The sequence below is a fragment of the Mytilus edulis genome, chromosome 6 (genome assembly GCF_963676685.1).
Source record: "Mytilus edulis chromosome 6, xbMytEdul2.2, whole genome shotgun sequence".
Lineage (NCBI taxonomy): Eukaryota > Metazoa > Mollusca > Bivalvia > Mytilida > Mytilidae > Mytilus > Mytilus edulis.
Window position 1 is genome coordinate 65,687,055 of NC_092349.1, and position 11,115 is coordinate 65,698,169.

General features: G+C 31.4%; 1 protein-coding gene across 1 annotated transcript; it reads right to left on the reverse strand.

Annotated features, from left to right (window-relative positions):
* Window positions 1-26: 26 nt before the first annotated feature.
* On the reverse strand, window positions 27-10,024 carry LOC139528169 (cyclic GMP-AMP synthase-like receptor). Its single transcript, XM_071324029.1, has 5 exons — window positions 9,933-10,024; window positions 4,643-5,328; window positions 3,155-3,371; window positions 1,828-2,219; window positions 27-988 (listed from the first exon to the last, which is right to left on the reverse strand). The coding sequence occupies exons 2-5, from the start codon at window positions 5,309-5,311 to the stop codon at window positions 737-739; spliced, it is 1,530 nt and encodes a 509-aa protein (XP_071180130.1). The 5' UTR covers window positions 5,312-5,328; window positions 9,933-10,024; the 3' UTR covers window positions 27-736.
* Between the last annotated feature and the right edge of the window lie 1,091 nt (window positions 10,025-11,115).

Here is an 11,115-nt window from a genome sequence, read left to right on the forward strand (position 1 = left end):
TAGAATGCTACAAACAATAAAGTCAATTAAATATCAGTTTTAATTTAAAACATAATTTTTTTTATAGATATGTAATGTTTTAAAAACAATAAAACAAAAACAAACAAAAAAACAAAAAAAACAAAAAAGAAAAGAAACCCAACATTTTTAATGATTTATTAAAGAAACTGCATGATTTTGCTCTTATTAGGAAACTCTTTTAAACACAAACTACATGTAGCTTATGTTACAGTCATCAATATAGATATTTATTAAATAGAAAACAGTAAAACATATCATAAACACAAAGTTATTTACATTTAAAGCATTCTTAGTCAATATCAATTTATGAATAAATAAAAGTAAGTTATTTGTTTAAGACATTATAATTACAACATACATATCATCAATTAATGCATAAGATCCATTATAATATTTATTTCTTTATGAAAAGGAAACATACACCAAATGATGTTTAAGCCCTCAAAAATCTAACACCAAGCAGATGAAAAACAAAGGAATCAGAACTTAGACATAGTTATGGACGGACAGTTTAAATTTGACAAATCATATAATGTATTATGATAATCCCAAGATCAAATTTTTTGATTGCTATCTTGGAATGTAATAATAAATTCAATTGTAAAAAAAAAAAAAAATGATAATCACAAACGAAAACGAAAAAAATCGCCATTTAGACCGAAATTAATGATTATCAGGATTGTGGTATCCTTTACATGCATTGGTAAAAATAGCTTCATTTAAGAAGCTTCATGTGTAAAAGTTCATTTCTTCTGTCTTCCACACATCTGGCTAGTCTGTGACACACGTCTTTGTCTTTTTTCCCGAGCATATTGTTCATGGGATGGAAGTAATCGGGTAGTTTGCACTGATCCAAATGATCCTTAAATGATTTTAGAAAGTCCGTATAACAGGTGTGAATATTTTCCTGCTTCCAATAATCTTTATTGTCGGGTTGGTGTCGCTCGTTCATCCAAAACATTGCGTGCTCAAAATAAAAAAAACCAACATAATATATAAAGCTTTTGTTTGGTTTAGATTTATCATTACAATTTTCCTAATTTTTCATACATTGAATTTTTTCTCATGATAGGCTTGATCTCTGTTAAATAAATCTTTAAATTGTTTTTATAAACTCAAAACGGCAATAAATCCTAAAGAAAGGTGATTTTAGTTTTATTCATATTAATTTAGATTATTTGCTGTTCAGATAGCATATTCTATTTGACTCTTTAAACATGCCAGTTCGAGCGTCACTGATGAGTTTGATATAACGACAAAACGCGTTTCTGGAGGACACAATTTAAACCCTGTTATCCAATATGAGTTTATAACTAATACTTTTTCTTAATTATGTTTTTATTTATATTTATCAGAAAGTCAGTATCAGTATAAAATCTTTGTTTGGACCATAATTGGAATTGAAGTCATTTTCCCGACAGCTTTTTCCGGAGAAAAATACTAGCATGCTGTCAAAGAGCCAAACGAACGATCCTACTCTGTTTCCTTAGTTTAATGAACTCCATTAAGACTTGTTTGAACTTTATGGAAACTGTTTGGCATAGATGAGAACAATTATTTTCAATGTATTTGGCGTTGGTTATATTAAAGCCTCATAATCTTGATAATGACTAACATCGAATGTGAGTGCAACACTTGTCTCCAGGTGACAACTAAAAATATTATCTAAGCAGGGAAGACATATATTATTTTTTATTTTATTTATGGCTTTGTAAATGGCTCCTTTTTATTATAATCCATTTGATTGCTCCCTTGGTATCAACTTATATTTCACTCATAAAACTAAGTATGACCATACATTTTTACCTTCAAAAGATGGGATGATATCCCCGGATAATTATCAGTGGATTGCGACTTCCAAGTTTGTAAGTCTGCTTTTAACATCTTGTAACATTGCCGGCGACATTGATTCCCAGTATCTAATCCTTTCATTAGCTCTTTCTCTGCTTTTGAGTGGGATATATTCCAAAATTCACCTCCTTTAGGGACCATGTGGGTTCCGACGTTGTTAATTCTATCTATTGTATTTTGCGACAAAACTTTCCTTGTGTCAGGACGAGGCCAACCATACACACCCACTGGTACATGACTATCCCCAATCGTTGTGGTGACGTCTATATTGATATCGTGTTTCCCTTTTGAGCCAGTTATGGTCAGTGTCAGTGCTGGACCATGAGAATTTTTAGAAATATGCACATCTGAAAAAGACATGCATATTATATAAATACTTACAGGTGACCATTTTCAGACATATGATTTTCGTTCCCCCTCGATATCCAATTACATTTCTCCTTCAAAAACGATTACACAATTAAAATTATTGAAGATTTAATAGCAACACACCGGAGATAGCCTTCTTTCATTTTGTCACACTTTCGAAATCTCTATACAACGACGATTTTTGTTATGCCCACCTACGATAGTAGAGGGGCATTATGTTTTCTGGTCTGCTCGTTCGTCTGTTCGTCCGTCCGTCCGTCTGTACCGCTTCAGGTAAAGTTTTTGGTCAAGGTAGATTTTGATGAAGCTGAAGTCCAATCAACTTGAAACTTAGAACACATGTTCCCTATGGTTTGATCTTTTTAATTTTAACCCCAAATAAGAGTTTTTACCAAATTTCACGGTCCACTGAACATAGAAAATGAAAGTACGAGTTTCAGGTTAAAGTTTTTTGTCAAGGTAGTTTTTGATAAAGTAGAAGTCCGATCAACTTGAAACTTAGTACACATGTTCCCTATGGTATGATCTTTTTAATGTTAACGCCAAATAAGAGTTTTTAACAAATTTCACGGTCCATTGAACATGGAAAATGATAGTGCGAGTGGGACATCCGTGTACTTTGGACACATTCGTGTTTATACTGGTTCATCGGTAAGGTCGATTGTTGACATATACAGATCTGAAAATGTGTTGCGTTATTTTCTATATCATTGACGTGAAGACGTTGCGCGCGATGGTGATTAGTGAGTGTTTACAAGACGTCCACTTTAAAAGACGATTTTGGCGTAGTTCAATATAACCTTTGAAGCATTCAACTTATATTTATATAACTTTTATATAACTTTATTCACAAATGAAGGTTGACATTCTCTGCACTAAAATCGCAAATCACCAAAAAATATGCATCCAATACCTTTAAGGTTCAAATCTTTGATGGCTGTCTTTATCTTGCTGTAAAGATCCTCTTGAACTTTTCTAGGTATAATGTCTCCATTATGTGTTACTTTACTGGTCATCTTTGCATTCTCCTCAGCCTTAACAGCAGCATATCCGATAGGTATGTGGTTCTGTCTACCTTTTGGAACGGCAGTCATTTCTCTTCTCACATTAAGGTTTTCTGGAGGTGCACTCTAAAATAGATTTTTCTATATTGATATTTCTTATATCTATTTCCTATCCTTATTTAAAAATGTATGATTAAATATTACCAGAAAATGAAAGTCTTAATATAATGGTAACATGACTTATTTATAAATATAAGTACATTACAAGTACTCAGTTGAAAACGGATGTCGATGTATAATGTACAATTGATTTTCACACTTACTACATTTACTACATATTGATGTATGATAAAGATATGACCACACATATTGAACTATTTCCATGAGGTTCGATGAGTAATTACTTTGAAAATATTAATCGGAGGTATCAATTTGTTTGCACTTAACAGTAAATAGAAAAGTTGTTTTCAGAACCATGTAGTATAACCGAATGATTAACGCCGAGAAAGTTTTTTTCAAACTGGAATAAGTCAATTGTCTCTCATACTTGTACTTAAAAAATAAGTATATCGTTTTTAATCGCTGCTCAGTGAGCTATTATTGAACACAAGAAGTGACTATCACTTGACACCAGCATAGTAGTCAACACTTCGGTGTTGACATGATTATCAATAAGGTGGTCATTTTAATAAATTTCCTGTTTACTAACTTTGAATTTTCGAAAAACAAAGAATTTTCTCTATTTCCCAGGAATAGATTACCTTAGCCGTATTTGGGACAACTTTTTTGAATTTTGGATCCTCAATGCTCTTCAACTTTGTTCTCGTTTGGCTTTATAAATATTTTTTTATGAGCGTCAATGATGAGTCTTATGTATACGAAACGCGCGTCTGGCGTACTAAATTATAATCCTGGTATCTTTCATAACTATTTACACCACTTGGTCGATGCCACTGCTGGTGGACGTTTCGTCCCCGAGAATATCACCAGCCCAGTAGTCAAAACTATGGTGTTGACATGCATATCAATAAGGTGGTCATTTTTTTTTTTATAAATTTCCTGTTTACAAAACTTTAAATTTTTGAAAAACCAAGGATTTTCTCTATATCCCAGTGTAGATGAAACGCGCGTCTGACGTACTAAATTATATTCCTGGTACCTTTGATAACTATTGACAAAAAGTGACTTCGTATTACGCCTTTTCCGAGAAAGGGAAAGCTCCATGATCTTTATAGTTTTGAATGTAAAACAGTTGTGATAGTCTTCGATTTACCATTATATCGATACATGTTGTCAAATCAATATTTTTGTGTTACTTTTCAGGATTAACGGCATACACGTATGTACTGTATAGCTGCGTTAAATGCGACATAAGGTTTTTGAATACTAGTACTTACCTTTGGGTCGCGTGGATTCAAATTATCTTCGTAGATATACTTTACTGTTCCTTTAGTCTTCACGTCAGCCACAGGGATGTTCAAAGCGATGTTTACGTCAAATTCGTCTGCTTTGTTAACCTTTGTACCAGTAGCATGACTTCCAGCTTTTCTAATATCAGTACTGTATATTTTGCCATTCTCTTGTTTGCTAACATGATCCATGATTTCGTTTAACGTGTCACGACACTTTCTAACGCTCTCTTTACGATCATCTTTGCTAACCATGACATTTTTTTTGTAAAACGCATCATAGTATTCTCCTTTACTTTTATATTTTGCATCTGGTATATTCAAGTTTTCTTGTGTATCGCGAATATGTTGAGTAAGACCATCTGCAGATTTACATGTTTTCCCACAATCACACTGATTAGGTGGTTTAGTATAATCATGAAGTTTAGCCCTCTGATGATCGTTTAATGCCCCATTTGTTTCAAATGACCGACAGCAACTTGAGCAAGGATTTTCTTTCATGTTTTCTTTCATTGTTTTCTCGTGTGCTTTTAATTCTTCTTCAGAAGTAAACTTGTATCCACAACCACAACCGTGTGTTCCATGATTCATGGCGGTGTGACATGTTTGCTGCGCTGCGCTCCTAAATCTAGTTTCTCCACAAACTGGGCATGCCATGTTTATACGATACTATTCTGTAATTGAATGCACATATGATATATATATGTATATTACTAAATAAGTTTAGCTGCGCTTTCTTTAATTGGTTTTGTATGTTGAGTGTTTTGTTAGATATATCGCATCGTGCTATGAGTAAATGATAAAATTCTGATGAAAGATGTCCCAAATTACATTAGGATGTATCATTTTACAAAACACAATAAACAGAACGGATTATTGTGTTTGAATTGAAATACAATACATTTAAAACAATGACGTTACTAACTTCATCTGAATAAAACAAAAAATGATACAAATTAAAAACCAATTGTTATGAGAACGATTAAAGGTCTTTCCATATCAACTTTTTAATTTATTGATGAGAGCAACTTCCGATGTCGTCTTTTGTTATACTTTGATTAGAATATCTCCTCTGTAACTACTTGGTCAAGTTTTCGTCAAAGTTATCAGAATCATCAATGGGCTATCTAGATGACAAAATGTGTCAACAAATTAGAGTTATTATCCTTAAATGACGATGTTTGTTTGGGGCATTTTTACCTAAAATCTTGAAAACTATAAAAGTAAGATAAAAACTTAAAAACTTAAAAACAAGAAATCTATCAGCAGGATATGATCTTCAAATAGATCTAAATTACGAAAATTGTCAATTAACTCGTGATTATGGTAATCCCCATTTCAAGATGATTTTGACCATGACGTGGCACATGTTGGAAATACAGATGACCAACACGGATTTGTTAGAGCCTCTTGTTTTTAAAATCGATAAATAAGGTAAAATACAATATTATACAATAAGTTTATTCTAAAATACATATTAAGGATGTATTCTTCTGACGTTTCAGTCACGTTGAAATCTCCTTCTGGAATTATTTCTGAAATATGTGATACAAGTAGAAAATGTCAATGAATTTAAAAAATGTAATAATCGAACTTTACTCTGTGAAAAAATTGGGTATTTTCAATTAGTAGTTATTGAGTAATCAGTTTTTAATTTATTTTTTTGCCAAAATTTTCAGAAATTTGGTGAGAGATATTTTTTTCAGGAGAATGTACATCCTACATATCTTTTTTGTTTTCAAATTTCTTAGATATGTATGCGTTCAATCATTTATAACAAAGAAGTTGAAAAAAAAACGAAGCAAAATCCCAAATCTACAAAATTGACAACATGGTAAATTTGACACAAAAAAGCATCAAAATATGATAAAAATCTTTCTTATTAAGGAGGTATGGGTGTCTTCCTCCATCTTGGATTGTAAAAGACAGAGAACCAAAGGTCCATATTTTCTATCAAGTTAGCAAAATGTGATGCAGGAATGCAGATATATAATGTGATGTTCATTTAAAAGAACCAATTTATAAGAATATAACTTAGAAATATTAATGTTTTTGCAAATGTTGATTAGTTTTGGTTGCTTTTAAAAAAAAATTAAATTGGCATTTCAAGGGGAGGTAACTCTAAAACAGTGCATTTTCTGAAGGATTCTACATGAAATTTTCCTTTTTTGTATTTTAGCCGTCAAAAATGTACGGTGACCCTATCTTTTCTTTTGATATTTTCAAAGCGTTGTCTGAAAGCTATCTTTTCCTTATGTATTTAACAATTCTATCATTTTGTTTAGTTTCTAATCACAAAATGGTGTTTTTCCCTGTATAATCCATACAAAAGGTGTCATTTTGTCACGTCCTGTAGCTTGAGAAAATGCACGGTGACCTATCGTTTTTATTATATTTTTCAACATATATCAATAGAAACTACGTTTTGGCAAAGTATGAACAAATTCTATCATTTTTATTTTAGACTCCCATACCACCTTAACACCTACCTATAGTTTTTTAAGTTCAAATTTATTCAGATTGCTCCCCTTTATCTTTATTGAAAGTATGACAAAATGTTTAATTGTTGAAATGTGATTTTTTTCATGATAATAGCCCAAAAATAGGTAAAATTTGATTAAAAATGTGGAAACCAACGAAATTGGGTACTTTCAAAGGGCTGTAGAGAAAACAGAAGTGCACCACCATATGAATTTTCTTCACAAATTATTTATTTACAGTCATATAAACCCAAAAAATCAGACATTTTTGGGACGTCAGAGGTGTACATCCTTTTAAATAATATAGAAGAATACCTTTGCAGTTAAATGTATATAAAGACCTACAATTCTAGAAATGTAAAGCATTGTCTTCATAACGTTAACAATATGGAACCATTATACAACAAAATGGTTTAAATAAAAGCTTTGAAACTTTGAAAGCATTGTCGCTATAACATTAACAGAAACGAACTATAAAAACAGCAACATTTGAAATATTAATTAGTAGTTGATCCATCTTTTTGTATAAATAAAATCAACTGATGTTAGAATATGTGGTATAAGTGGCAATGATATAACTCTCCACCCAAGTCACAATTTGTAAAAGAAGACCATTATAGGTCAAATCTTAAGTATGGTCTTCAATACGGAGCATCGACTCACACCGAACAGCAAGAAAGTGTAAAACTGTTATAACAGCAAAAACAATGGTATAATCTGTTAAAAAAAACGAGAAACGAGAAACACTTATGAACCACATCACCAAATGACAACCACTGTACTCCAGGTTTGGGACAGGTGCAACCAATTTGTAGCGGGCTCAAACGTTTTAACATGTACCAACCTTCACCCGTATCTGAAACAGTAGTTTGACATCAAAAGATAGAATGACACGCTTTAGAATATTTATTGAAATGGCTTTTAGTTTGTAACCCGGATTTGTTTTTTTCTCAATCAATTTATGAATTTCGGACAGCGGTATACTACTGTTGCCTTCATTTAATTCAGTCAAAAGACATATGTACACAAACAAGTGAAAATACACTGAACGAATAAATTTGATTTATGATACGATGTAAATATAAAATCAATAGAATAGAGGATGAGATGTTAAACAATATCATGAAGACAACTAAACCTTGAACAAAATGCAGCCAAATAAAATGATGTACACAGGTAAATGAAAATAATTTTGTTATAAGGTATACAGTAATATGGAATACGGAAATAAAGAAAAATTCTTATGGAGCAAAAATACTGCAATCTGATTGGTTAATTACCCCGCTATAAATAACACCCCACCCTGGTTCACCCAAGGATAAATAAAATTTTGCCAAAATTAAAAAAATTTTTTTTTGCTAAAATTAAGAAAAAAAAAAAATAATAAAATGTAAAAAAAAAGGAAAAAAAAAAAGAAAAACAAAAAAATTTGAGGACAAAAAAGAAAATTTGTTTTTCTGAATTTTCCACAAAATGAAAAAAAAGTATTTGAAAATGCGCAGCAATATCTACTTTGAAAACATTGATACTCTGGAAATTTTTCATTACCATTTTTCAATTTTACATCCTGGTTTAAAGATGAATAAAGGAATTGCTCATAAGAAATAAATTCGTTATCTTTGTGTAATCAGGGGTGTATGGAGTTTTACACTTTTTTGCGCCTCAGGGTGTATGAATTTTCAACAAAGGTGTAAAATTCTGTCCCCCCTGATTACACCAATATAACTAATAATATTCATACCAAATAAATTCTAAGCTGGCATAATATGCATGCCTTAACGTATTGTATGGGTATGAATGGAAATTGTGATGTTTTCGAAAAACATAATGCATATCATGCTGCATTAAGAATTGATACACAGATTCATGTCTTATTTTGGTGTATTTTGACACTTTTGTATTTTATATTTTTAAATAGGTCCATACATGTATTTTAAAGTAATGTGTAATTAAATAATTCGCTGTTATATGTCTTTGGTCACTTACACTATGATGATCAGCGATAATTATAACTAAGGCCATTATTACAGACATTGGACATAAAGCTGGGTCATTATGAAACCAACCAACTAGTTAAAAATACAGTTGAACTTATATGAATCTGTAAGTGTTTGTTTAATCACTTTCAGTACACAATTTTTTCCTTATACTATGCTCATTCTATTTGAGCAGTCAAAAGCGTTGACTGTATATTACCATGTCATTTACAGTCACTGACCCGATATCACTTTTACTCATTAATATTCAGTTCGCCAGAACAACTCTTTACTAGTATTTAAGTATTCATGACGACCCTTTCAATCTTTTCCAATGTAAACAAACGTATTTCTTCTTTACAATTTTTGGAAAAGTATATTTCATATGTTTCAATTGTTTTTTAAAAACTGTTATGCTCATTCAAGTTCTTGTAGATATTCTAGTCCATAGTTAAACGAATTCGTTCGCCAGCGGTTTCAACATATCATATTTTGTTGTGTTATGATATCACTACGCAAGATATGAGGCCTTTTTGATAAAAAAAGGGGGAATTCCCCAATACAAAAATCGAATAAATAAAAATTAAGATTTTTCTTCTTGAATGCAGTATTAAGACAATAATAGTGTATTGACTTGACATATCAATGATATAAGGACTCGGACCGAAACGGTGATAAAGCTCGACAGAGGCACATCTTTGCCTGTTTCTAAGCCTCATCCTGATGTCAAGTCAATACACTATCATTGTCTATATATTTGCTCCTCCCACTTTACTCGTATGATATACTCTTTGAATAAAGCAAATACAAGATTATACAAACCTTACATGCAAGTCGAACAGAAGGAAGTAAATTCAAATTACAGTATACGTGGCCACATCTGATACGTGCATTTAATTAATTTAGTACATACTTATAATATGATGTAATATTGATTGACCTTGGGGTCAGGTTTTACCTTTTGCTATACATGTCATAAAAGAAGGATACTGTTTGCAATATATATACAATGTATATAAATATATAAAATTCATAAAATACGGTGTCATAGAAATATTCTAAAGTTAGAACGATTTAGAGATTAAGATGATATTGATTGAAAATTCCAATACAAGTGTAAGCTTTTTCAAAAAACTTGTTTAACGTCATTTACTGTTTTTTATTTCACCTGACCGAAAGGGTCTATAGTGTTTTCTATCCACTTGGCGTCTGTCGTCTGTCGTCTTTCTCAATTTTTTTCGTCCGATATTCTATGTCATTAATCTATTAGAAAGTGATACATCAAGGTAAATGTAATGGTAGAAGATAGCCTACATACATAACTAGTAGTAAAAATCAGCAGATAAAACATTTAGGCCCTCATATTTCAAATTGTCCAGCAAATTGATATTTTTATAATATCTAATTATAGGGGAAAACACTATACACCAGACTTAAATTTGAAAAATATCACATCTTATTTAAAACCAAACATGAAATTTTTGTTCATCTTACAATTAATTAAACTACTTCTGAAATACTCCAAAATGGATATAGCAACTTACATACGTTTGAAGAGTTTATATGGATAAACTTTCTCTCGGAGTTTTATGCTTAAACAGAGCTGCATAAATAGCCAGCAATGCATAGACTTATACAAAAAGGGACATAGAAAAAATAACCAATTGATCTGACTAAGGGACAATTCTAGGAAAATATGCTACATAATCATGTCAGTACCAAGGTACTGCATATTAGGCTGTCAATACCCTTCTAGAAACGTTGTTTTACATTTTCTGTAACCAAGGCATTGTAAAAGAGTGCAAACCTCTGTATTTTTTGTACCCTCTTTCAAATTGTAAATGGCAACTTTATAAATGATGTTTCATATTGAAACAAAATCATCATTGATACCAGTTAAAATATTGTACGCCTGACGCGCTTTTCGTCTTCACTGACTCATCAATGACGCTCAAATTCAAAAGTTTAATAAACCAAATAAAGTATTAAGTAAACGATCAAAGGT